Consider the following 26,509-nt stretch of genomic DNA (forward strand, 5'->3'; position numbering starts at 1 on the left):
CCTCCCCCTCGAGCCCCCCTGTCACCTACCAGAATAGCCAGCTGAGCATAGGCCACGGCGAGCACCATCAGGCCTAAAGCTGCCCCCAGAAGCTCCGGCAGGGCCCGGCACAGCGTCTTGCCGAAAACTGACCACTGGCGCACGAAGCGCAGCTGCTGGGCGGCCTGTGGGCAAGAGGCGTCAGCCGACCAAGCCTGGCCCAGCCTGCCCAGCCTCAGGCCTGCTGGCCCAGCCCTCACCTTGACCAAGAGCAGGAAAAGCAGCGATGCGGCTAGGCCACGGGCCGCGGCGCTCAGCTGTGCCACCTGCTCAAAGCTGGTAAAGCGGCGCGGGCGTCGGCGCATGAAGCGCATCCACTGGCGGTCGGCGGCGCCCAGCTGGGCCAGGCGCAGGAGTGCTGCCGCGGCAGTGAGCGCCACCAGCAGCCACCGGGCCCAGGCCCCAGGCTGCGCTGTGCGCACACACCCCTCCCTGCGCCAGGCACGTGCCTCAGCCACCGAAAAATACACTGCGAATAGCAGCAGGCTCACCTGTGGGGACAGGACCGGAATGGACGCATCAGAATGCACTGGGGGCGGGGCTGGAGAATGGGGTGTAAGGGTGCGGGCAGGGTTGGGATATGCGGGGGGTGGGGCCCGGAAGGCAGAGCCTACCGTAGTGAGCAGTGGCAAGGAGAGGCCTGCGCTCAGGCGCTGCAGTGAGAAGGGGCGGACACTGAGGGCAGCCACTGCGTGTCCAGCAGAGAGGAACTCGAGGCGCAGTGTGACGGCAGCATGCAGCCCCACAGCTGGGCTGTAGCGTGTGAGCTCCACGAACACTGCACGGCTCCTACGCAGAGGGAAGGGGTAAAGAATGGGACACGGGAGGGGTGAAAGGGCAGAAACCTCTACCCCATGAACCTAGGAGGCAGGGCCTCTGGTGTCGGGGATTGAGTGGACTGAGGAGCTCACTTGGAACTTCTGGGACTGATCTGAAGCGGCAAAGCTGAGGGGTGGGAGTAAAGTGGGATCACTGGTGATGGGAGACCAGTGTTGAAGGGGACCACCGAGGGCCCAGAGAAAGACGGCAGGCAGAGCAAGGCAGCCTGTCCCCTGAGTGCCTGCCCACCTGTTGTCAATCCAGTTGTGCAGCTGCAGGAAGCCCAGCTGCGCTCGGCTCTCCTCCAGGCTCAGCCCCAGCTCCTGCACGTAGCCCCCGCTGTCGTACACAGCACAGTAGCCCCAGTACCAGATGCTGCGAGTGAGGGGCAGTGTTAGACACAGCCCAGCTCTGCCGCAACCGGGGAGCCACGCTGGCTGGGGCAAAGGGGCTCCTCTGAACACCCCAGCCCTTCCTTCTGTGCTCACCCCAGCAGGTCTGGCGCAGAGTAGGCCCACACCTCAGAGCCATTGTGGGCAGCACTTCCCCAGCCAATGCCATAATCACTGGTACTGAAGCCGCCTGAAGCTGCGGAGCACGTGTGCACCCCTGAGCCAGGAGGGTCTAGGCAGAGTGCTGAAATCAGAGGGCTGGGGACTGAGCACCACCCACGCAGGGGAGCTTACTGTTTACCAGCTGCCTGGGCTGAGCTCCACATGATCTCCCCTGAAACCCTCCCAGCAGTCCTGAAGGTGGATGTCCTGGTCTCCCTGACCCACAAGGAAAATGAGGCAGGGAGAGGGAAATGGTTACACAGCTGGGGAGCTGAACCAGGATGGTTCTTTGGAAAAGAGCAGGGACGAGTGCCAAAGTGGCCCCTGGCTTACCTTCCTTCAGCCGCACCTGCCGCAAGCGCAGGGGCCCCAGCTCCGGGCTGGACCGGTTCCCATGAACGTAGGGGAGCAGCACGTGGGACATCCACGGCCAGAACTCATCAGACCTGCTCATACCAAACACAGTCATACGCTCCACCCCTCGGCTCCCGGCACCGGGGGGGCCAGAGGCCCAGGGAGCGCGAACACTGCAGCCCCAGCCCAGCCCACAGGGGGCTGCCGGTGCCGCTGGAGGGGACGAGGCGTGGCCCAGGTCCTCAACCTTGGCCTGCTGACGGGTACGGACAGATAACGGATAACTCTGAGATGGGCTGTCCTGGGTGCCATAGGATGTTTGCCGGTATCTGTGGTCTCTACCCGTTGCCAGCAGTACCCACTCCAGTCCTGGTAACTAAAAATATTACCAAGACCCTTCCTGATGTGCTCTGGGGGCTGAGCTGGATGGAGGGCAGGATCATGATGCAGCAGGCTGGCACCACGCCGCCCTGGTGCAACAAAAAGGTGTGTACATGCATGCGGGGTGTTCATACCGGGTGATAGCCAGGAAAGCCTGGCTATCTAGCTCCTGCCTGATGGCACTTTGCAGGCGGTAAGCGTGGCTGTGGCACGAGGCGTCCCCGTAGTTGGCCAGCAGTGTCACCAGAAGGAAAAGCATGTACACCAGGAGGCTCTGGGGGGCAGGGATGGCCTGGGTGTCAGCCAATCCTAGTCCAGCCAGCATAACAGGACAAGGCTTCTGGTCAGCAAACCGCCCATGGCTAGAGTGGCTGGCACTGAGAAAGGGCAGGACAGATGCCTTGCCAGTGCCCCACCTGGGGGCAGACACACGGTTCACTGAAGGCCAAGGAGGGGAGGAGGCGCTGGCCGCCGCAGCCTGACTCACCCGCAGCATCCTGTGCAGCCTGTTGACTTTTCGGGCTTCCTCCTTTGCCAGGAAGAGGGCGAAGCCGTGAGGGGGCCGCACACGGGGCACACGCTCACTCACAGGTGTCACAGCTGGGCTCTCCACCAGGGTGTCATCCTCATCGGGGTGCAGCCGCTTGGCCACCAGTGAGAAGTATAGGGCTTCCAGCAGGACCTAGGCGGGAGGCAGCGTCAGAGGGGCCCACAAGTACCAGAGGCTGGCAACCTGGCTGCCCCCCATCCCACTCACCTTGAGAGGCTCCCAGCCAAGGAATGAGGCCAGGAAGCTGGAACTGCTTGAAAGGAGCCACATGACACTCACACTAGGGGGGAAACTGGCACCAACCCACCCCGACACCCCCACGGCCACAGCCACTAGCAGCAGACTGAGCGCGTGGGCCAGGGCCGCACACCAGGCCGGTAGCAGTCGCTTGCGCAGGCCCTCCACCAGCCCTGAGAAGACAGAGACAGGCAGGTGACTGGGAGCCCCAGAGGAGGGGCAGGGAGGGGCACCCTGGGGACACATGAGCACACCTGAGCTGGAGAGCTTTGCTGACTGGGGCTGCTCCCAGGTCAGGCCCGGACTGGGGAGCCCTCTCTCCCCAAGCCTTTGCAGCACCAGCATCTCGGTCCTCTCCCCAGGAGCACCGGACCTGAAGCACAAGAAGGGGGAGCAGCTACACTCACCTGTCAGCCCCACACAGTCCACCTCATCTGTGTGCCGTTCCTCGGGCCTCTCTGGGCTTTGCCCCTCACCACCACCCCTAAGCCAGGCAGTCATGCCAGCCTGTCTCTGTCCCCTCATTTCCTGCCTACTCCACCGACCTTGCGCTGTGTCTGTGACCTGTCCCGCCTTCCTCCTGTCCTGCCACTACTCCAGCAACCATTGCCTTTACACCGTGGCCGTGGTGACATCCCACTACCTGCTCTTCACGGCGACATGATTAGCTTCCAGGGCGCACTCCCCATGCCCAGGCCTTCCCCCTCAGACTCCCTACTGCGCATGCACAGCACACGAAGGAGCCCTATGCTGATGCGCCTTTGTAACCTAAGACTAACTTTGGGACAAGGGCGTGTGCGTATGTCTTTTACATTCCAACAGGACACAGCACACCACATGTCTCTCACAGTCCCACCTGCCCTTTCCAGCTCCAGAGCTGGTGCCCTAGTGAGAAAGAGTAAGAGGAAATGGGGAGAAAGAAAGATGGGTGGTGGCAGGGATAAAAAAGAAAGGGAAGCAGGAGCTGGACAGGCTCCTGGGGAGAAGACACACTTAGGAGGTGGGAGATCACAGAGAGAAGGGCAATGAAAGACAGAAACCGCTCATTTGTAGAAAGTAGGGTAATAATAAATAGAGTACAGAAAAGACGAGGCGTAGCAACAAGATGCACATGCCCCACAGAGAACTCGAGGACCAGGGGGCACAGCTGCCGGACGAAAGCAAGGAGCAGCCGCCGCACGGGGAGAGCCGCAGAGAGGCGCTGGTCGGGGGCCGGTGAGAATTCGGGTTTCTAGCCCCTCTGTTGCCACCTCCAGTGCCGGTCACCAGCTGATGATGCTGGAAGGGAAGTCAGGACCCTACTTTTCCACTCTAAGCTCCAGCATCAAGAACCTGAAGAAGAGCTCTGGCCGTGTGGCTCAGTGGGTGGCTCAGTGGACTGAGCGCTGGCCTGAGAACCAGAAGGTTGCCGTTCAATGTCCAGGTCACAGGCCAGGTCCCCAGTTGGGGGCTTGTGAGAGGCAACTGACTGATATTTCCCACATCAATGCTTCTCTCCCTCTCATTCTTCCTCCCTTCCTTTCTCTCTAAAAATAAAGTCCTTTTTAAAAAGACTATTTATTTTTAGACAGAGGGGAAGGGAGGGAGAAAGAGGGAGAGAAACATCAATGTGTGGTTGCTTCTTGTGTGCCCCCTACTGGGGACCTGGCCTGCAACCCAGGCATGTGCCCTGAGTGGGAATCGAACCGGCAATCCTTTAGTTCCTAGGCTGGTGCTCAATCCATTGAGCCACACCAGCCAGGGCTAAAAATAAAATCTTAAAAAGTCCTGAAGAAGAGGGCCCAGGAGCTAATCAAAACCATTAGCGAGAGCGGGCAGAGAGACCAGGCACTCGTGACCATCTCCAGAGACGGCCTCAAAATCAAGGTGCGGACCTGACAGGGAAGCCAGAGGAAAGCCCGTGTCAGCTGTATGGTCACCACCACAAGGTCGGCCAGGCACAGCTCCAGCAGCTCACCCAGAAAGCTGCAAAGATCAGCCATTTGGAAACAGAGCTTAAACAAATGGGCCACATCGCAGAGACCACGTACAAGGATCTGTGTGTTCAGCTGGAGGCGACTGCTTCGGAGGAACAAGCCCATAAAGACGGTGAGTGCTGACAGCTTCTGAGAGCTGTCACTGAGTGACAGACACCAAGAGAAGGCTCAAAGGCCACCATTCTGGCCACACCAAGGAAACTGTTTCTCACAGTTCTATAAGGGATCTTGCCACCCGCCCCCCCAAAAATGCAGTGAGTCCAGCCTCCACCATGGGCCCAGCTTTGGTGTCCCTAACATGTGGCAAATTTACCCCACCCCAGCCCTACACAGTTTACTAAATGTTTGAGTTTCAAAAAAAAAAAGAAGAAGAAGAAAGAACCGACAGTGCCGGCACTTCTGTCAGGCAAGAACAGCAGTGTTAACAGTCACTTCCAGTCGCCTTTCTCTACACGCATGTTTATATCTTACATGGGCCTGTGAATACGTTGTACCACATCACATGGTGGGTACAGCATAGAATACACATAGAATTTTACATTCGACTCTGCGCTGTGTGTCAGTAAAGACATGTCTGGAATTGGGTAGCATTCACTGATTCCTTCAGTTCTCAACAAGTATGTCAACCCCCTAGTAAAGGCTGGGCCCTGCTCCACGTGCTGGGAAAACGAACAAAATCTGTACACTTGTAATGCGCACACACAGTATGGGAAGCACACAGTGAGCATGAGCATGGCTTAATGCACAGGACGCAGGCAGGAGACAGAGGCTGCGTGGGCACGTGCACGCACGTGTGTGTACCGTACTCTTTTTGCATCAAGGCAGGAAGGAAGGTTCCAATTAGGTAGCTTTGAGCGAAGACCCAAAGAAAGTAGACCAGGAGGCTCTTGTCTTGCGGAGAAGCGGCCTAGGCAGAGGGGGCAGCAGATACAAAAGATGGAGGTAGCAAGGCGAGGGGTGCTACAGCTGAAGGGAAGTGGGTGACAGAGGGACAATGGCAGGACAGGACCTGAGGAGCCTGGGCCAAACTGGGTACAGCTGGTGAGGAGTGTGCCCAGTCCCAGTGGGTCGCCTCCAGGACGCCCCAATGACACTTCCCTCCCGGCATCACACCTCTGCATGGTTTCCTCCCATGGAGAAGCCAAGAGGACGCCGTGGAACAAAAATGCAGGATTCACGGGGCTGGGCCGTCAAGGAAACTGGCTTCTGCCCTGGTCTCTTGGATGCCCTGCTGTGGGGACACTGGCCACCACACTGTGAGGACGCTTGAGCAGCTCAGTGGAGGCCCCAACGGGGAGAAGTAAGGCCTTCCACCAGCAGCGCACAGCAAGACACCTGCAGTCTGAGCTGTCCTGAGCCCTGAGTTTGGGGGAAGCCAGTACACAGCGACAGCTGACCAGCGCCCCCGCAGCGCGGGGACAGGGCCCGCCTTGGGGAGCAGGCTCTGTCTGTTGCAGGTGGAGCAACACAACCGTGCTGAGGTGGCCCTGGAAGGGTCTGGTCTGAAGATGGCGCTTGGCTGGAAGGTGCAAATGCGATGGAGAGGAGGCTGTGTGAGGGAGGGTGTAGAACGCAGGGTTCGGGTCTAGAGGATGGAAATGTCTCAGTGGGGAAAATGAGTACGCTGAGTAGGCTGTTCAGTCTGGGCTGTGCCCCAAATATCCTTGAGGAGGGGGGAGCTGTTAGGCAGATGGTCAACAGATCAGGAAGGGTGTGGGCTGGAGATATTTGGGGCGCTCAGCTTATAATTACTACCCCAGGATCTCACTATGCCGTAGTATTTAATCAACTGGCAATTTCTTCTTAAAAATGCTATCATGTCGCCCTGGCTGGTGTAGCTCAGTGGATTGAGCACGGGCCTGGGAACCACAGGATCGCAGTTCGATTCCCAGTCAGGGCACATGCCTGGGTTGCAGGCCAGTTCCCAGCAGGGGACACACGAGAGGCAACCATACATTGATATTTCTCTCCCTCTCTCCTTCCCTTCCCCTCTAAAGATAAATGAATACAATCTTTTTTTAAAATGCTATCATGTCATACAATTACTGGAGAAACTTCCCCTTTTCTCTGTGTGCAGGGTCACTTTGTGCATCTCAGCAATGTTTGGTTGCTTGGAAATTAGAAGAGTTCAAAGTAATGGAAACATGGGTATTAAAATAACACGCATGAGGAAAGAAGCTAATTCCTAATGAATCTTGTTAGTAATGAGCAATTCTAAGAAATATAAAATCAAAATAGTCTCAAAAGGAAAAAAATGGGATATTTAAAAACCTGCCAGCGATCCCTCACCATAGCCGCCCCTTCTGTTCCTCGAATGTCCTTCACTCAGGGAACGTTTGCTGGGCCACAGCTGACCCCATGACACCCCTTCGACAGGGGAGGGGCTCAGAGGACAAAGTGTCACTCCAGCTCCACACTAGAGACACAGGTCTGGACGACAAGAGGCCAGTCCCATGCAACAGGCAGGACTTCTTGGCCTGGGTCCCCACACAGGCCCCCATCCCCCGTGAGCCGGGCACTCACAGGCCAGTGGGCAGGTCTGCTTCTACTTGAGCATCCTGGGTGGGAGCCAGGCTGCTGACCCCTTCGGCCAGGATCTGCCGGATCAGGTCCTCATCTAGAGAAAGCAGAATGGGTCAGTGAGGGTGTGGGCTCCTCCCACCCTGCGCCTCTGAACCCTCTTGGAGAGAACCTGTGGATACCTCCCCAGGCCTGCTCACCTGAAGCTGAAAAGTATTTGGCAGGCGAGGAGGGGCTGACCAGGGAGAGACTGTCCTCCTCCGGGCCCAGAATGTGGCCCATCCGACCCTGTGCCAGCCGCTGCAGGGTGCTGCCCATGACGGATGAGTCGCTTAGCAAGTCTGGCCAACTGAGTGTGCCTTCACTGGATGGCCAGCACACCAGGCTGTAAATGACAGAAGTCAGCGAGGGAGGCCCAAGGGAACGCACCTGCACATGCAGTCACACACAGATACGCGGGACTTCTGAGCAAGCACACCCCCGGCGCAGCGCGTGCCAACCCCTGGGGCTCACAGACACCAGACGGGGACATGTGATGCAGCACATGCAGCACAGACACCGTGATGCGGCATGTGTGTGGCTAGCCCACACAGGGCTCACTTTTTCTCTGGGGACCCCCACCTTTTGGAATCATCCAGAAACAAGTCACTCTTCATTTGTCCAGTAAAGGCCTGTTGAGACATACAGAGACAGCCTCAGACTCTGGGCTGCCCAGAGGCCGTGGGACCCTCCAACCCAGGCACAGCCCCTCTGGGGTCCTCACCTCGGCTTGGAGTCTAGGAAAGGTGAAGAAGGAGCTGTCCTGCACAGAAGAGTCCAGGAAGCTCTCCACGTCCAGGACCTGCTGCCCTGTTGGAGTGGGCTTTGGGGGCCCAGCCACCTGCGGGGAGCGAGGCAGGCAGTCAGTGCGGGCAGTGCTTGCCCCCGCTCCACGGGGCACACGCCTTCCTGAGCGGGCAGAGCCTAGGCTGTTGTCTTCCTAGAGAGTGTTCTGGAGTGACGCACGCATTCCATGTCTGCACTCTCTGTCACCGTGGCCACTAGCTGCAGGCTGCTATGGGGCACTTTATTATATATATATATATATAATTGATTATACCATTACAGTTGTTCTATTCCCCCCTTCATTCCCCTCCACCTGCACACTCCCTCCCCCACCATTCTCCCCTCCTTAGTTTATAACCACGTGTCTCAAGTTCTTTGGATTCTATATTTCCCCACTATTCTCGCCCTCCCCCCTATTTTCTACCTACTGTCTATGCTATTTTCTGTACCTTCTCCCCCCTTCTCCTCCTCCCACTCCCCTGTTGCTAACCCTCCATGTGTTCTTCATTTCTATGGTTCCACTCCTGATCTAGCTGTCCTCTTGGTTTGCTTTTGTTTTAGGTGTAGTTGTTAATAACTGTGAGTTTGCTGTCCTTTCACTGTTCGTATTTTTCATCTTCTTTTTCTTATATAAGTCCCTTTAGCATTTCATATAATAAGGGCTTGGTGATGATGAACTCCTTGAACTTGACCTTATCTGAGAAGCACTTTATCTGTCCTTCCATTCTAAATGAAAGTTTTGCTGGATAAAGCAATCTTGGCTATAGGTCTTTGGATTTCATGACTTGGAATATTTCTTTCCAGCCCCTTCTTGCCTGTAAGGCCTCTTTTGAGAAATCCACTGACAGTCTGATGGGTATTGCTTTGTAGGTGACTGTCCTCTTATCTCCTGCTGCTTCTAGGATTCTCTCCTTCATTTTGGTCTTGGCTAATGTAATTATGATGTGCCTTGGTGTGTTCCTTCTTGGATCCAACTTCTTTGGGACTCTCTGAGCTTCCTGGATTTCCTGGAAGTCTATTTCCTTTGCCAGACTGGGGAAGTTCTCCTTTATTATTTGTTCGTGGCTGTTTCTTTCCCCCTTCTGGTACCCCTATAATCCAGATGTTGGAACGTTTAAAGATGTCCTGGAGGTTCCTAAGCCTCTCCTCATTTTTTTGAATTCTCATTTCTTCATTCCTTTCTGGTTGGATGTTTTGTTCTTCCTTCTGGTCCATTCCATTGATTTGAGTCCCAGTTTCCTTTCCATCACTATTGGTTTCCTGTGCATCTCCCTTCATTTCAATTAGTTTAGCCTTCATATGTTCCTCTAATTTGTGACTATAATCAACCAGTTCTGTGAGCATCCTGATAAACAGTGTCTTGAACTGTGCATCCGAGAGGCTGGCAATCTCTTGGTCGCTTAGAGTTATCGGCTCTAGGACTTCTTCTTGCGCCATCTTTTGGGCTGTTCGTGCCTGTTCCATAGCAGGATCGGAGCCCTAGGTGTTCACCAGGGTGGGGCAACTCAGTTGCTGGGTTGTGACGCTGTATGTGGGGGCGGGGTCAAAGAGGAGCAATGGCGTCCGGTCTGCTGCCTCCCACCGTAGACGCCACAGGTGCTGCAGCTGCCACTGTCACCAGGACCCATGCGTTTCGTCCCACTGCACACAAGTGTGCCATCACCATCAGCCCTCCACCACGGGGTTCACCCCCTGGGGCCTGCGTGGTCCATCTCACTGTGCACGAATGTGCGACTGCGGTCAGTCTGCCCCACACCCCGACTGGGTCCGGGCTACCTGCTCGCCTAGGTCGAGGGATTCTTCCTGCCGGACCCTGCTCCGCTGCTGGCTCCGCCCCTCTTACCGCCCTGGTTGAATGGTTTGTTGTTGGGGGACTTCTGTATAATTCAATTTTCTGTTCTTTGGCTGTGTCTTTGTTCTCCAAACCTTTGTTGTATTCAAACTTCGCTGTGGGAGAAGGCACAGTGTTTCCACCTATGCCTCCATCTTGGCGGAAGTCCTGCTATGGGGCACTTTAAACGTAGCTGGTGCAACTGAGGAACTAGGTATTGATTTTATTTATGTTTAATTAATTTAAATATACACTGCCTATGGCTAATATCACTGCATTGGATTCCCAGGGTACATGCCTCTTGGTCACATGTATAGTTCTGTCTTATGAGTTGCTGGATTTGATTTTCATGAGTTGCTATTTTTTTAAATTGTTTATTTATTTTTAGAGAGAGGGGAAGGGAGGGAGAGAGGGAGAGAAACATCAGGAGGTGGTTGCCTCTCGTGTGCCCCCTACTGGGGACCTGGCCCCCAACCCAGGCATGTGCTCTGACTGGGAATTGAACCAGCAATCCTTTGGTTCACAGGCCAGCATTCAGTCCACTGAGCCACACCAGCCAGGGCTGATTTGCTGTTTTGTTGAGGATGTTCACCCACATATTCCTAAGGGAGAGTGGTCTATGGTTCCCTCTCCTTGTGACGTCCTTGCCTGGCTGTGCTGTTGGGCAGTGCTGGCCTTGTGGGGTGAGCTCAGAAGTGCTTTCTCCCCTGTATGTCTTTTGAGTCCAGGAAGGAGCGTTGATTCTTCTGTAAGTGCTTGGTATAATCACTAGTGAGGCCATCCAGGCTTTTATTCATGAGAGGTTTTAAATAACTAATTCAACCTCCTTACTTTCTACAGGCCATTCAGATTTTCTGTTTCTCCTCGAGTCAGTTCTGGTAGTTTGTCTTTCTAGGAACTTGTTGGTTTCTTCTGAGTTACCCAGTGGGCCAGCCCATGCAGTGCACGGAACTCCCCATCAGATCTGTGTCCATTTCCCCGCCGTCAGTAGCGACAGCCCCTCACTTATTCAAGGCCTCAGCAATCTGAATTTCTTTTTTCTAGAGCTAAAGGCCTTGCTGATTTTCCCTCTTCAGCTGCCATACTGGACAAACCGGATAGCACAGCCCTTCACAGAGGAAATGAGGGTCTACCCTCCGGGGCACCAAGGTCCCCAGCCCACCTTGCTCCGGGACATCCGGAAGAGGAAGAGGATAACCAGGTAGATGGGGTAGACAACCACACTGGACACCAGGCCAACGGCAATTGTGTCAACACTCAGCGGGATCAGACTGGACACAGGCCCCGAGCTATGTGGCAGGAGAGGAGAGACCTAACTGGGTCAGGCTGGGCAGGGGAACAAGAGGGACTGGGCACAGGGAGTACATCCGAACCCCAACAGGTACCCACCTATAGGCGGCGTCTCCCACGACCCCATACCACACAGCATTGGCACCAAGAAAGAGGCAGATGAGGAGAACGCAGCAGGTGGCCCGCTGGACTCGAGTGAAGCGGCTTCGAGGCGGCCGGTCCCATATGGAGAGCCAGATGTGCTTGTCAAAAAAGCCACGCTGGAGCTCAGCCACCAGGAGGCGCTGGAACTGCCGAAGGGCCACATCACCTACAGGAAGGGCACAGGAGGGTCTTCAGGAGGCCAGAGGCCCTGGCACCTCCTCCATCCTATGGGCGTGAAAAGGGGTTGGGTCTTACTTGCTGCCAGCACCTCCTTCTCCACCAGTCCCCCATTAGCCTCAGTCTCCACCGACAGCCAGTCATTGACTAAAAAGAAAGTGCTGCGAGCCGTCTGCAGGTCCCGGACGATGACGTGCTGCAGGAACCAGGCGGGGCTGAGCCCTGCAGAGGGGGCAGGAGTTGGGTCAGGGCTCCTGGGTTCCCGATGGGCAGGGCAGAGAGGCAGCGGCAGGAGCCCACCCAGACCTTTGTTGTCGTGCCACACTCGGATCTTCCACACGCTGCCCAGGCTGTGAGGGGTGGCGATCTGGAAGATGTCCAGACTATTGCGGTGGAAGACCCTGTCCCCATCCAGGTGCCGGTGGCCACTCCGGCTATCCACCCCATACAGCATGATGCCCACGTGCGCTGTGGTACCTGGGGGATGAAAGGATCGGAAGCAGGACTCTGGGTTTGCTGCCCACCAGACATGTGACCCCAGAGATTTTTTTCCTCTGTCTTCCTTCCCTCAAGCACAGGCAGTCCTCACTCTGCTCAGCTCTCAAACACAAATCTGTTACCTAAATTTGTTACATAAACACAGCTCCCAACGATACGATTCATATGTCTGTTATGGTGGAATGTTAACTGTAACTAAATAGAATATAAACTGGGCTGCTAGCTCTTCAGCCCACTGTGTAACTAGGGATGCACAGTGCCGTCAGTAGCGACAGCCCCTCACTTATTCGAGGCCTCAGCAATCTGAATTTATTTTTTCTCTAGCTAAAGGCCTTGCTGATTTTCCCTCTTCAGCTGCCATACTGGACAAACCTACAGCACAGCCCTTCGCAAAGGAAATGAGGATCTACCCTCCAGGGCACCAAGGTCCCCAGCCCACTCATCAGTGACCAGTCATGTCCCTTATTCCAGAGCCTGCGGACGACAAGTCACCGTGCGTCCTTCTGTTCCCGCAGACCACCGGGTGTGCAGGGGTGCTGCCATCTCCCAGAGGGAAGCCCATTTGGTGTTTTACAAGAATGGGCCATCGAAAGGGGCTATGGGCCAGCAAAGATGAAAGCACAGCCAAGAAATGAAAACTGGTAATGCTGGACATGAAATCTGAACCAAAGGTAAACAAACCACATCCCTGGCTGGTGTGGCTCAGTAGACTGAGCACCGGCCTGTGGACTGAGAGGTCGCTGCTTTGCTTCCCAGTCAGGGCATGTGGCTGGGTTTCAGACCAGGTCCCCAGTAGGGGGCGTGCGAGAGGCAACCACACATTGATGCTTCTCTCCCTCTTTCTCCCTCCCTTCCCCTCTCTCTAAAAATAAATAAATACATTTTTTAATAAAGGTAAACTACTGAAGAAGCAGCCAAAGAGACTCTAGAAAAGCCATCAGTGACAACCTTACTAGCATAAATAAGGACGTGGCTGTGACAAAATGGATGAAGATGTCACAGAGCAACTGATGCCAGCAAAAGCTTCATGTTAAAAGAGCTCTCCAAGGTGTTTCACGATATGAAGGGCACAAAGGACAACTGTCAGGACTGGCAATTTGCCTAGACACAGAAAAGACGTTCACTCCACATCATGAGTCACCCGAGAGAACACTGTTCAAGCTATCCTTGCAAAGTTCTTCACAAAGAAATAAAACACTTTAATCCCCAGTGCACCTAAGGTTTTAAGTATGCTGTACTAACCAAAAGTTCCAAGTTACACTGTACTAACTATGTATGTAACCAATGGCTTTTGACGTCTTAGAAATCATCTTTATTGCTTTCACGGGGATCTACTACCATTTAAGAACCACTTCCCCCACCAGCCCCGAGGCTCGCTCTCACAGCCGCGCACGCCAGCAGGTCCTGCGCGGCTGGGCGGGGAGATGGGGGTACTAGTACCCGCTTCGCGCAGGGGATGTTCTCACTCTCAGAAAGGACCCTGACAGGGCACTGCCAGGGTTGGGAAGCTACTACTTCGCACGGCATTTGGTAAAGTGAGTCCTCGTTTCATGTCATCTATTATGATGACCTCTATTGGGGAAGGTGGCCAGAGAGACCGAAGGAGAGCCCTTCCCTCACCTGAACCTCGGCCCCAGCCAGTCTTGACCAGGATCTCGTACTTGAAGCGGCCCCCCTTCCCGCAGAAAGGGATGACACGGACCCGGCTAACGTCCAGCTGGTCCAGCTTACGCAGGATCACAGTCATTACCACATAAGTCACCAGACACATGGCACATGTCAGCAGGACAACGTAGTTCATGTCCAAGGCCGGCTCCTGGGAAGACAGACCCATCAGGCCCAGCGAGCACGGCCCTTGCCTCACTGTCTCAGGATGGAGCTGGGGCCTCCACACTGCTCAGGACCACGGTGCCACTTACAGGGAAGACGAAGTGGACGTGGCTGGGGGGCACAAAGAGGCTGGCTCCAAAGGCAGTGAGGTGGCGTGTGAGGCAGACAGCCTGGCTGGGGGAGGTCTCCTCCAGGGGCACAAGCCCCTCCGTCCGCCAAATCATCTCCTTCTCACTGAAGTACTGGCACAGGGACGTGTACAGGCCCACCGACACTTCCAGAGCAGACCAGCGGAAATGGCTGGTCAGGTTCAGGTAGTAACTTCCACCCAGGTCTCCGGTCCTGGGAGAAGCAGGGGCAGTGTCACAGCCACACACTGCCAAGGCCCTGGCCCCACGTCAGGGAAGGGTTCTCAGCTACAGCTGCGCTCACCACGCGTGGCCAAGCCTGGCTTCCCCCAATCCCTCTTCCCACTCCCACGGGGCCCATAGCCTCGGCACGCACAGATTTGGTCTGGTCCAGCTTGCCCTCAGAGGCCGGCCCCGCCACCGAGTCTCCAACTGGTTTGTCAGACCCAACCACTCAGCACACAGGCCACTCCCAGCTCCTCACCCTGGGGCGATGAAAAAGGTGTAGGGCCTGTGGTCCTCGCCTGCCAGCGCCTCCAGGCTGATCTTCCTGCTGGCCGAGCAGTTGTGCTCATTGGGCCAGGGGGCCGAGTGCAGGTAGACGGCCAGATAGGGCTCCGGCTCCTCAGGCAGGTAGTGCTCTAGGGGCAGCACATGTGGGGTTGGACGGCTGCCCACCTGGGGGCACCCGAGAACCCGCAAACCCTCCCTGCTGCAGAAGCCAGAGGAACCTCCACACTGGAAGACGGCACCTGCTCCTCCCTGGTTCACCCACAGCACAGTGCCCAGCCCACGGCACCCACCACTTAACACCGTGTAGATGAGCTGCAGGTGCAGCCCAGCCTCAGGTTTGCTGCGGTCGGGGGTAACCACGGCGACAACTGAGGCCCTGGGCGGGACGACGGCGGAAGTAGCAGGGATGCGGTGACCCGAAACAGCCTGGCTGGTGCTGTTGGGCACCTTCACGGTGATGGCGCGCTCCGAGGCCAGCCGCCCAATGGGGATCTGGGCACCAGCCTGTGTCTGGAAGGCCATGGACGCCACCTTGGTAGAAACAGTATAGTTGCTTATGTAGCCGAAGGGAAAGGGGTTGGAGTCAACAAGGAAGATGAGCTGCACCACGTCGCTGAGGTTGGACAGGGCCCCGCTGAAGGCGGCAGGGATGGAGAAGTGGCAGCCGGGGCCCGAGGCATTGCCCTGGCACAGTAGGCTCAGTGGGTCTGAGCGCTTGCCCTGTGCCACAATCTCCTCGCCCGCCAAGGTCAGGGGCTCTTCATTGAGCACACGGGAGCGCATGAGGATGTACATGAGGGCGGATGACAGGTGATAGGCCCTGGATGCCACCATCAGTGAAGGTGACTCAGCCCCCAGCTCTGAGGGCTGCAGGTCAGGCACGTCTGAGCTGGCCAGGTGGATGAGGTCACCTGCAGATGGGGGCATGAGAGGAGAGGCGGGGTGTTGGAGGAGAGGTTGGTAGGAGAGAAATGGGGGGAGGAAGGAGAGGAGGGGTTGGGGGAGAGAATTGGAGAAGAGGTATGGGGGCAAAGAGATGGAAGGAGGGGGAAGTGCCATGTGCCCCCAGGACCCAGCCCACACCTGTAATGTTGAGGATGCTGTCGGCGATGGCGGTGGGCGTCCCAGTGCCCGCAGTGGTCTCAGCCTGCAGGACACGCATCATGGCCTCAAGCTTGTGCAGTGTCTTCTTCAGGCACGAGTGGCACACAGGCTCCCGGCTGGATACCTGCAGGGAATCCAGGCCCTGGATCCAGTCTCACTGCAGCCTGGTGGTGCCCCCTTCTGCCCCCTGGCTCAGCGCAGCTCCATTCCATTCACCATGATTCTGGGGCGGCCTCCGTGACCATGGCCCCCCACCCTCATTCTGTCCCTCTGAACCACCCCAACGTAGCCTCCCCCATGTGCCTCCCTGCTGGAACCCTTCTGGGGCCCCTCCCTACCTACAAGCAAAGTCCAAGGTGATGTGGACCTACTGGCTGACCCCAGGCACACACATAGCCACAGATGCCAGATGGTAGACCAGGCAACCCCCACCCAGAAGGCTATTTGCTCCTTTCTCTTCTGCTGAGGCTCCTGTAGCGATCCCCTGCCCCCTGGATATAGTGGCGTACCCAACCTCATGGGCACCGTGCCCAGCACTTCCCAGGTCCTGGGTGAAGTGGTGAGCAGCCTCTCAGGGCTGGACAGGTCAGGTGTGACCACAGGCTGGAGGTAAAGGGCACAGGAAGGCCTCTTCATGTCACCCCTCTCCATACCTGGGCTGCTCCTTATGCCTGGGTCCCGGCCTACCATGCACTGGGCCAGCACCGCCGTGATCTGCTGGATGTCGTCCACGGTGTTGACCCTCAGGGAGACCAGGGTCTCTGTGATGTTCTTGCGTATCTGGGCATGCAGCTGCCACCTGGAGTCCAGCTCTGCCACCATGGCCAGGCCCTGCTCATACTGTGGGAGTGGGCGCAAGGCAGCCGTCAGTGGGCAGCAGGCAGCCTTAGCAGCCACGCGGCCGGGCACAGTGCAGGCCACCGCAGGCACTGCATAATGTGTGCAGTGACCCAAACTCTGTCTCTTAAAGGGCAAAGGGGGTTTTCCCAGGCTCTCATGAAAGTCTGGGGCACAGGGAGAGGCAAGTCGGGCAAGTCGGGCAAGTCTGGCACAGGAGGGACCATGGAGGGGTCTGCTAAGAGCAGAGGTCTTTTTTTTTTTTTCAAATCCTCACCTGAGGACACTGTATTGGTTTGAGAGACAGAGAGAGAAACACGGATGTGAGAGAGAAATATGGACTGGTTGACCCCCATATGTGCCCCAACTAGGGTACGCGCCCTGCCAGGGGTCAAACCCACAACCGTGCTGGTGTATGGGATGACACTGCAACCAACTGAGCCACCCAGCCAGGGCTACTTATTTATATTTATTAGTTTTAGAGAGAGAGGAAGAGAGAGAAACAAGCATCAGTTTGTTGTTCCCCTTATTTATGCATTGATTGGTTGCTTCTTATTTATCCCCTGACTAGGGATAGAACCTGCAATCTTGGTGTATTGGGACGATGCTCTAACCAACTGAGCTACCCAGCTAGGAACAAAAGCAGAAGTCAAGGGATTGTTGAACAAAAGCAAGAATTCAAGGGATTCTTATCTGTCAGGAGCCAGGGAAAAGCCATTTATAAGAACGCAAGGACCCAGTAAAAGTATTGTTCCAAGTCAGTGCCCACCCACTTGAGGGCAGACTCCCCCAGGGAACTGACCTCATTGAGCACAGTGATGAGGGCCAGTGAATACTCAAGGACGTGCTGTGGGTCAGCCTGTCTCAGCAGCTTGGGCAGCATGCTCTCTGTGAGGCTGTGCAGCCAGGATGTAAGGTCTGGGGGGCCACCCAGGGAATCAGCCAGGGGCCCTGGCAGGGTGATGGCCAGAGACCTACGCAGAGAGGCCATGGGTAAACAGAGAGACACCCTGCTCCCACCCTCCAGGCCCCGTTACCAGGGGCCCTGCTCACCTGTTGAGGGCGACCACAGCAGCACCCAGCTGGTCCTGCACCACCACGGCCAGGCCCACTTCAAAGTGGGGTGCGAAGCCAGGCGGCAGCACAGCCCCGTAGGTGGAGAGACTGCCCTTGTAGACACAGAACTCCTCACAGTGGCCCTGGCGGCAGCGCTGCAGCAGCAGGGCGTATACTAGAGGGGCGACTGCATCCTCCGCATCCTGCCAGCCTACGGGCCACAACATGGTCACCTCAGTCCCTCCAGGAGCATCACCGTAGCCCCCTGCCTCCCCAGCCTGGCCACACTCACCCGTGCACTTGAAGTGCACCTTGGTGGTGAGGGCGTGCACAGTATCCACGGGGAAGAGGTGGCAGGAACCCCCCAGCGGAGGGCGGTTGGGGGAAAGGTGGATGGAGGCACAGCCCTCCTCCTGGCCGGAGCTGCCCAGAACAGTGAGTGTGAACGTGTAGCCCTCGCCATCCTGTAGCACGCCGCGCCGCACCACCAGCCGCATGCCAGTGCTGCCTGTGGACGTGGTGGCCTCGTCCAACACCAGTGTCTGGTTGCTGAAGGTGCGTGCAGCCCAGAGCTGTGGGGTGCAGACGGGCACTCAGGGGCAGGGCTGCTGCCACTGTGGTCACCTCCAGGGCTCGGACAAGCCCCGCCCACCCAGCCCTGCCCCCGCCCCAGGCCTGCCCAGCTCACCCCTCTCTTGGCGCCCCCACTGCAGTTGTCGCAGCGGCCCTCCAAGTACACGTAGGAGCTGCGGCTCACGGCATACACCCCCTGCGCCTTGCAGGACACACACTCCAAGGACACTATGGGCACCTGGCCACTCCTGATGAGCACCTGCGGATGGGGTGGGATTGTGGGGAGGCCGCGCCCTGAGATAGGAGCTCTGCTTCTGAGGCCAACCCCAAATCTGCCCAGGGTGGTCTCTCCCTCTCCCTGTGCTTTTGCCCCAGATGAGAAAGCGCCCCTGTAAGCCCTCCCAACTGCACAGCCCAAAGTCCAAGTTCCCAAGGGACAGTAAGCTTGGCCCTCACCCAGTGCATTCATCTGGTTTTGGGTCTCCCATTCTGAGGGCAGGGGTCATCTAAAGGAGCGGAGACCACAGGGGGCGTATTTTTTCTGCAGTATCTAGTGCCTGGCTTGAGCCTGGCACACACAAGGCACTTGCTGTGTGCTCTATCAAGGCACACGTGGAGGATGCTGTGTTCTACACAGCCCTTTCTGAGGTTCCTGCTGCCTGGGCCAAAGAGGGTCCGCCTCACAGCCCAGTCAGGAGGGACACTGCTCCAAGATCCTACCTCCCCGGACGCTCCCTTTGGGCTGGCTGTCCCCACCCCCCGGGCCCTATGCGCTCAGCCCTTCCTGGCGGCACCCCAACCACTGCAGGCCTATGGATCCACTTTCCTGGGTGATGGCCAAGGGCAGTCAGCACCCACCGTCTGGTTGGCGGCTTCCTCCTTCCGGCCAGCCTTCCACACGGTCAGGTTGAAGGTGTACTCCACTCCAGCTTGCAGGCGCTCCCGAGGAATGGTGACTATGCTGTTTCCGCGGGGCCCGAAGTTCAACACACAACCGCCAGTCTCGCTCTGTGGCCCATGACAGGGGCGGTGAGACACCAGACGCCCCTCAGAGCAGGAGCTAGCCCAGAGGACAGCTGGGGACACCCCTCCCCTGGTGGGGTCAAGCCCCCCTCCCCTTGTTGAACTCATTAGTGCAAACACCTGAGGGATCTGGAAGGACACCCCTCTCCCCTGGCCCCTCCATGCAGCTCACCTGTGTCGAGGCCACACAGGCCCAGTGGAAGCTGAGTGGCGTCTGGTCGCCGTCCTCCAGGTTGGGGTCATAGGACTTGCTCCCATCCAGCACTAGGTCCTGTGTGTCTGACCACACACGGTATGAGCCACCCTTGACAATGGGCACTAGGCGCTCAGGGGCCACTGTCACGTTGGCCTGGATGCTCTGGGACAGGGGTGTGTCCCCAAACGACACCACAAATACAAAGCAGTAGTGGCCCACGGGCAGCACCAGGCGAGGCACCACCAGCTGGGGCCGGCTCACGTCCACGCCAGGCAGGGCCACAGGGGTCGAGCGCCCAGGCCGCTGGCAACTGGTGGCACGGTACACCTCCCAGCGGTACTCAGTCTGGTAAGTGACACAATCGCGTAGGTCAACGTGGGCCTCCAGGTAGTTGCGCTGGGAGCGCCGCATCAGCACCTGAGGGGGCAGGGCCACATCCACCTTGGGCTCCCTGCATGCCAGCACGTGCACCGTGACTGTGGCCTGGGCCACGAAGAAGCTCACCAGGTTGGAAGCATTCACCTCCACACGATAGTCCCCAGGCTGCAGGTAGGAGTGGTCAGCCCAGGGATCCTCTGTCACCTCTGCCGGGGCCCCGTCCCCGAAGTCCCAGTGGTAGGCCACACGCCGGGGGCTGGGACTTGTGGCAGCCTCAAACCGGGCGGAGCGGTTGGTGAAGCAGCGATCACTGCGCAGCACCACGTGCTGGATGACATCCTGGACCTCAACCACGAGAGTGTGGTTCACACCACCCAGATCATTAAAGGCACGCACGTGGATCTCCAGTAGGCCCGCAGCCACAGGGGTGTAGGTGACATCGCGGCCTGAGAGGATGACCAGCGAGTCCCCCTGGACCTTCTGTAAGGAGAAGTACCACGCATAGGCGACACGAGACCCCCGCTGTACCCGGGCTGTGAAGTTCCTCTCAGTGCCAGTGGCAATGCCTGCTTCGCAGCAGTTGGGCACCTGAAGCCCACCCACAGCCTCCAGTACCAGGATGCGCGCCTGCGCCTGTGCCCGGCTCACGTGGTTCTCGGCCTGGACGCTCACTATATAATCCCCAACACGGGGGAAGCTGCGAGAAAAGTGAGGTCCTGGGAGCAACTCAAGGCCAGCCCCGCCGACTTGCAAGTAGAAGCTGACAGCTGAACCAGCAGCTAGCAAGATCTGAAAGTGGACCAGCTGCCCAGGTTCCACCACCTTGCTGCTGGCCCACAGTACCAGGCCCACAACAGGCTCCTCCACTGTGAGGCTATACGTGGCTAGGACCCAGCTGACTGCATTGGAGGCGTTGAGCTGAAGAGAGATGGTGCCAGCTTCGGGGAAGACCACAGCAACATGCTGGCCATGCCTGCTGCCACCTGGAACAGTCCAGCACCAGCTGACGTCGGTGCCTGAGGTCAGCTGCCCCCAGAAGGGCACAGTTGATCCAGTCGCCACAGAACTGCCATCCATCTCACCAGTCCTGATGCTGAGGCCACTCACAGGTACCTGCACAGCCAACTCAATGGTGGTGTTAGCCGAGCCCAGCTGGTTCTTGGCTGTGACGGTGACTAGGTATAGGCCAGGGGTGGGAAAGGTATGGGTCACGGAGGGCTCTGGGGTCTCCCAGCTCAGCCCATCCCCCAGGGACCAGGCGTAAATAACACCACTGCCACCAGCCAGCTCAGCACAGAGGATGACACTCACGTTGACAGGGGCTGGGTTTGGGGAGGCAGCCAAGGCCAGCCACCCCACAGGCTCCACAAAGTCTACAGTGCGGTTGGCCGTGGCACTGCCCAGCATGTTTGTGGCCCGCAGCTGGACGTGGTAGGTGCCAGCCTCGAGCACAGTGAGTGAGAAGGTTTTGCCGCTGCCAACCAGGGCTGTGCCACCGTCCCGCTGGGCAGTCCAGCCATAGGAGATGTTGGTGCCATCCCTTACCACGGCCTGCAGCTGAAGTGTGCTATTGGTGGGGAAGCAGCAGCCACCACCACCACCAGCCACCTGTAGCCCCTCGATGCGCTGCAGGACATAAATAAAGATGCTATCCTGGGCAGCGCCCACCTCATTCTCGGCCGTGACGATGATGTTGAAGGTGCCCACAGAGCGGAAGGTGTAGGAAATAGTGGGGCCCCCGGGAATGGGGGTGCAGCGGTCGCAGAGCACCCAAGAGTACTGTACATCGCTGCCTGCCTCCAGCGAGGTGCTGAAGCTCACGCTGCCATTCAGGGGCACCACCGTGCGGCTGGCATTCACACTGAGCCCCCGTACGGGCCGTTGCACAGAGACATTCAGCCAGGCCTCGCTGCGGCTCACCTCATTCCAACCAGTCACCCTGATGGTGAAGTGGCCGGTGCTGGTGTAGATGTGGGTGACTGCAGGGCCCTCGAGTTGCCCACCATCCCCCAGCTCCCACAGGTAGGTGGCAGGGCGCCCACGGCCCACGGTGGAGAACAGGTAGGGCTGCTGCAGCTCCAGCACCCGGGACCCATTGGCCCTGATGCCCGTGAGCTCCACAGGCTCCTGCACCTCCACAAGTGCCGAGTCATTGGCAGCTGAGATGTTGTTGGACACAGTGACCGTCACCAGGTAGGAGCCTGTGTCCCAATAGGTGAATGTGGCCTCAGAGACCCCAATGCTGGGCCCATTCTCGGTGCCAAAGTCCCAGGTATAGCGATAGGGAAACGGAGGCCAGGTGTGGGCCACCAGCCGGACCTCGTCTCCGAGCCTCGCAAACTGCCTCTCAGGCAGTAGGGTGACGTTGCCCACCTCGGGCTCCACGCACACGCTGGTGAAGTAGTGTGCCTTGTTCACGCGGCTCGACAGGACGAGTGCCAGGGGGAAGGTGCCGCTGCGGGTAAAGCTGTGCAGCACAGATGGGTCTCCCCAGACAGTCATGTTGGATGAGCCGTCCCCGAATGTCCAGTCGAAGGAATAGTGGGTAGGGTCTCCAGTGACATGGGCTACCAGCCGGGCCTGGGGTTGCATGGGTATGCAGGTGGCAGGGTCGATCCGCAACACCTCCAGGACAAACACCTGCACGGGCAGGCTCTGGGCTAGGTGGCCGGCGGGGCTGGACACGGCCACGGTCACTGTGTAGTTCTGTGCCCGCAAGTACACATGCTCTACTGTGGCCTCAGGGCCCACGAGCACTGTGCCATCCCCCATGTCAAAGGTCCACGTGACATTGTCACCTGACTCCAGGGTGGCGCCGACCACCACAGGTGCACCCTGCTCCACAGCTGGGCTCAGGCTCACATTCAGGCCACGTAGCTCCTCAAAGACGTGGACATCAGTGTGTGCAACTGTGCTGCTCACTGTGTTGTTGACCTCCAGGTAGACGTGGTACGTGCCCCTCCAGGTGTACGTGTGGTTGACCACTGACTGGTGGTACGTCATGGCTGGGGAGCCATCCCCAAAGTCCCACGTGTAGAGAATGCCCCTAGTCAAGGGTGCTGGGTGTGGGGAGAAGGTGACGGGCTGACCAGCCACCAGGACAGGGCTGCCCACGGCAACAGCAATGGCAGGCAGAGAGGCTCGCACGCTCACCGGTACCAGCTGCGTCAGGTTCTCGAAGGCATTGGATACAAGCAAGGTCAAGTTGTACTCGCCTGGGGGACAGGCCCAGAGTAGGAATGGCACCGTGGCCACTACGCCGCCTGCTCAGCACAACCCTTCCCTAACCCCACGAGGGCAGCTCGTGAGCAGGAGGAGCCTGTCTGGAGGGCAGAGCAGGGCCACCATCAAAATGAAAAGAACACCCTCGGGTCCCACCCCAGGGGTCCTCACAGTGAGGTGTATGTGAAGTGCATCAGCACAGGGCAAAACACAGGGCCACAGCCACTGCAGGACGAGGAGCAAACCGTCTCCACGCGCAAGCGAGCTCGGGTTAGCGAGCGGTGGCGCAGGACAGGAGCCAGGGGCCTGCTGTTTACTCTGCATTCTGCGTGAGAGGCTTCCAGGGCTTTAACCGTAACTGAAAAATAGCCCCCTTCTCTCCAAAAAAAAGGCTCAGTAGACAGGAGGGTCCAGTTTCTGATCAGCAGCTTCAAATCACAGGGTTCGGTGACCTAGGCCACCCCTCACCCCTAGCCACCCCTCTTGCATGCTAGTAAGGCCAGGGTCAGTACCCCAAGCTGACTTGGACAGAGCTGCCCCTAGCGCAGGGCTTGCCCAGTGGGGGCCAGCAGGGCGCGAGGCCCATCCTTACCTGGGATGGCGTAGGTGTGTGTGGTATTGTGCTCCACGAGCACCTGGGCCACCGTGGGGTCTGGGACCTGGAAGGACTCGTTGTATGGAGGCTTAAACTGGCCCGTCGCCTGTTCCCCATCCCCGAAGGTCCACCTGCCAGGGCAGCAGGCAGGCAGTGAGTCGCTGGGGGATGAGTGGGAGAGGCTGGCCACTCCCATGGGGGGCGCCCACTGGCCCAGCCGTGACCACTCTTCTCGTACCTTTGTTCAGAGTGCCACCCAGCCCCACTGCAGCTCCCACCCCCTCCCACATCCCATTACCCTGCACCTCCTGGCAGATGAGGTGAGAACTGTGGAGGGGTGCTGGGGAAGAACCTGGCACCCCTGCTACCTGCTGGGCCCAGTGCACTCACACGAAGGCCACCTCCACGGCCGAGTCCACCAGCACGTCAGCTGCCAGCACCAGCGTGGCATTGGGGGGCAGCACGGGGGGCACCGCAGACACGCGCAGGCCCTGCATCCTATGCATCCGCTCCACAGTGACATTGTAGTTCACAGTGACGTTGCTCACGTGATTGGTAGCTGTCAGCTATGGAGACAGTTGGCAGTGATCAAGTCACCAACGGGCCTCAAGGCAGAGTAGGCAGAGTCCCGCCTCACACTCACCCCTGCCCCTGCCCGTGCCCTTTCCTCTGCCCACCGAGAGCTTGAAGACGGCAGCGCTCTGGTAGATGACGTTGAAGACAACATTGTGGAAAGTCAGTGACTGCTTGTCATCAATGGTCCAGCGGAAGACCACGTCCGAGCCGGCCTCTACCGTGGGACTGTACCTCTGGGGGAAGGACACGGCATTGGCTGACAGTGACCCTGCTGCAGCACAGGGTCTTTATAGAGCCAACTGTGACCTCGGACCACGTCTACTGGCTCAGACACACCTCCCCACGGGGCTTCATGGAACAGGGCTTGAAAACACTACGGGAGAGTGGGAAGGCAAGAAGGAGGGGGCGAAGGGCCCTGGGGCCCATGGTCGACTAGGGAGCCGCATGGTATGGGGCTGAGCTTGGGTTTAGTCACAGCCTAACCTCTCTGACCTCAGTTTCCCCACCTGTCATCTCTCAATTTGCACACCCCTCCCAGGGCTCCTTCTCAGGCCTCTTAGTTGGACAACACAATGCCATTTGGGAAGGCATGGGAGTCTCACCAGGCCTCATGGCTGGTATTTGCCTGCATCACCCAGAACAGGTGAGACTGGCCAAGCTGGGGACACAGCTACGCAGTGGCAGGGCTGTCGGAAACAGCCTTCCACGGCCCCTGTGCAAAGATGCAGAGCTGACAGCTGCCTTGGTCAGGACGGGCAGTCCCAGCCAAGGACAGCCCCTCCCCAGAAAGGCACTGAGGTGGCCAGGTAGTGTCAGAAGCAACTCAAAAAGTACTCAGGGCCTCATAAACACACCCAGGCTTGAGGAGGTCAGAGGTGGGCAAAGAGTTCCATAGTCTGTTTCTTCAAATGTGAGGAGAGAAAGAAACATTTTCAGAGCCATTATTCTAGTGGTAATTTTTTAGTAACTTAGGAATGAATTATCACCTAACAGGACCTGCCCATCAACCAAGCTCTTTCCTCAGTGGGGAGGGGCCACTCTGTGCACGGGGCACCTTGTCTCAAGAGAGGCTGGGCAGACCAGCTGGCCACACTCACCACCAGGACACCCTGCAGCACTCGGGCCTCGGGGCTGGGCGTGGCTCGAAGGCCGCAGATGGGCTCCTCCGCCTTCACCCACAGGCTGAGGTTGGCCCGGCTGGCGCTGTTCTCCACCACAACCTCCACTGCGTGCTTGCCCTCACTGAGCCTGGGCAGTGCCAACACTGAGTACAAGGTGATGTTGGCCTCACGGGCACAGCCAGGCACCAGGGCAGCCACTGAATCAGGGCAGTAAGCCTCGAAGGGTGCACTGATGTTGCCCCCAGGCCAGCGCACTGTAGCTGTGGCATTGTCACCAGAGTCCACCTGGAGCACCAAGGCTGAGCCGTTGGTGGATATATAGAGGAGACCGTCATGGGGAATGGGGTGGATAACCCGCAGGCCGGCCACCGGGGAGAGCACCTCGAAGCTGCAGGACAGGTTGTGCCTAGACACGCTGCTGACCACTGAGGCCCGGACCTCGTAGCGTCCTGGACGCCCCAGCCCCGGGTTGGGCCTCAGGCCCAGCAGTGGGGTAAGCCGTTCTGTGGCAGTGAGCAGTCGCAGGGCACACGCCTGGCCAGCCTGGCTGGCCTCCAGCTGGGCAGGCAGGCAGGCCAGCCAGGCCGAGGCAGTAGTAGAGAGGTATGGGGCCTCAGGGGCAGGGTGGCCAAGTGCCGGGGTGCAGCGCAGGAGGGCACCTGGGCCGGCATCGTGCTGCAAGCCTATGAGGTCACCGGGGAGCAGGGGGCCATCCTGGCCATGGAAGGCAACCTACAGGAGAGGGAGGCAGGGCTGTGTCAGGTCCTCACAGTGGGTCCCCTCCACTGGTCTGGGGCCTGTGGAGGGACTGAGCCAGGGGCGAGATCCAACAGGCGGGCGAGATCCCCTCCCAGGGTGACACAGTCACCCCTCCACAAGGGTCTCAAACACTCCTCAGTCACTCACACTCCAACAGGCTTCACAGGGGCCCCAGGCATTCATGGTCGGGGCCTTGGACAAAATGAACATGTACCGGCAGACAGAATAAGGCAGGGATGGGGATTCGCCAGACAGGGGAGGAACCTTTGAGGGACAATGCAGCCAAGATTTGTGACAGGAAGGAGTCAGCCAAGCCAAGAGACATTTAGAGTCATCCTTAGAAAGCACAGAAAGTGTAAAGGCCCTGGGGCAGGAGCTTCTCATAATGGGAGATGAATAAGGG

General features: G+C 58.1%; 1 protein-coding gene across 3 annotated transcripts in view; it reads right to left on the bottom strand.

Annotated features, from left to right (window-relative positions):
* PKD1 (polycystin 1, transient receptor potential channel interacting) overlaps nt 1-26,509 on the bottom strand; it is a 49,007-nt gene that overhangs the window by 1,931 nt on the left and 20,567 nt on the right. The window contains exons 11-44 of one of the 3 annotated variants that reach the window (XM_037034671.1): nt 25,324-26,079; nt 24,328-24,459; nt 24,041-24,216; nt 23,648-23,781; nt 19,432-23,048; nt 19,095-19,244; nt 18,352-18,495; nt 17,956-18,235; nt 17,661-17,874; nt 17,410-17,581; nt 16,458-16,610; nt 15,750-15,894; nt 14,957-15,577; nt 14,638-14,794; nt 14,115-14,367; nt 13,816-14,011; nt 12,004-12,174; nt 11,776-11,919; nt 11,476-11,686; nt 11,249-11,375; nt 8,194-8,310; nt 8,052-8,101; nt 7,631-7,815; nt 7,434-7,527; nt 3,189-3,307; nt 2,905-3,107; nt 2,635-2,829; nt 2,282-2,421; nt 1,746-1,858; nt 1,347-1,482; nt 1,108-1,233; nt 654-828; nt 240-530; nt 30-164 (exon numbers count right to left, since the gene is read on the bottom strand). In XM_037034671.1, the coding sequence (XP_036890566.1) occupies nt 30-164; nt 240-530; nt 654-828; nt 1,108-1,233; nt 1,347-1,482; nt 1,746-1,858; nt 2,282-2,421; nt 2,635-2,829; nt 2,905-3,107; nt 3,189-3,307; nt 7,434-7,527; nt 7,631-7,815; nt 8,052-8,101; nt 8,194-8,310; nt 11,249-11,375; nt 11,476-11,686; nt 11,776-11,919; nt 12,004-12,174; nt 13,816-14,011; nt 14,115-14,367; nt 14,638-14,794; nt 14,957-15,577; nt 15,750-15,894; nt 16,458-16,610; nt 17,410-17,581; nt 17,661-17,874; nt 17,956-18,235; nt 18,352-18,495; nt 19,095-19,244; nt 19,432-23,048; nt 23,648-23,781; nt 24,041-24,216; nt 24,328-24,459; nt 25,324-26,079 (10,032 nt within the window). Of the gene's footprint in view, nt 1-29; nt 165-239; nt 531-653; nt 829-1,107; nt 1,234-1,346; nt 1,495-1,745; nt 1,859-2,281; nt 2,422-2,634; nt 2,830-2,904; nt 3,108-3,188; nt 3,308-7,433; nt 7,528-7,630; nt 7,816-8,051; nt 8,102-8,193; nt 8,311-11,248; nt 11,376-11,475; nt 11,687-11,775; nt 11,920-12,003; nt 12,175-13,815; nt 14,012-14,114; nt 14,368-14,637; nt 14,795-14,956; nt 15,578-15,749; nt 15,895-16,457; nt 16,611-17,409; nt 17,582-17,660; nt 17,875-17,955; nt 18,236-18,351; nt 18,496-19,094; nt 19,245-19,431; nt 23,049-23,647; nt 23,782-24,040; nt 24,217-24,327; nt 24,460-25,323; nt 26,080-26,509 lie in introns of all 3 variants that reach the window. The other 2 variants (XM_037034670.1, XM_037034672.1) reach the window with 2 other exon arrangements.

Source organism: Sturnira hondurensis, unplaced genomic scaffold, assembly GCF_014824575.4.
Source record: "Sturnira hondurensis isolate 20B ecotype Veracruz unplaced genomic scaffold, ASM1482457v3 Scaffold0022179, whole genome shotgun sequence".
In the NCBI taxonomy this organism is placed as follows: Eukaryota; Metazoa; Chordata; class Mammalia; order Chiroptera; family Phyllostomidae; genus Sturnira; species Sturnira hondurensis.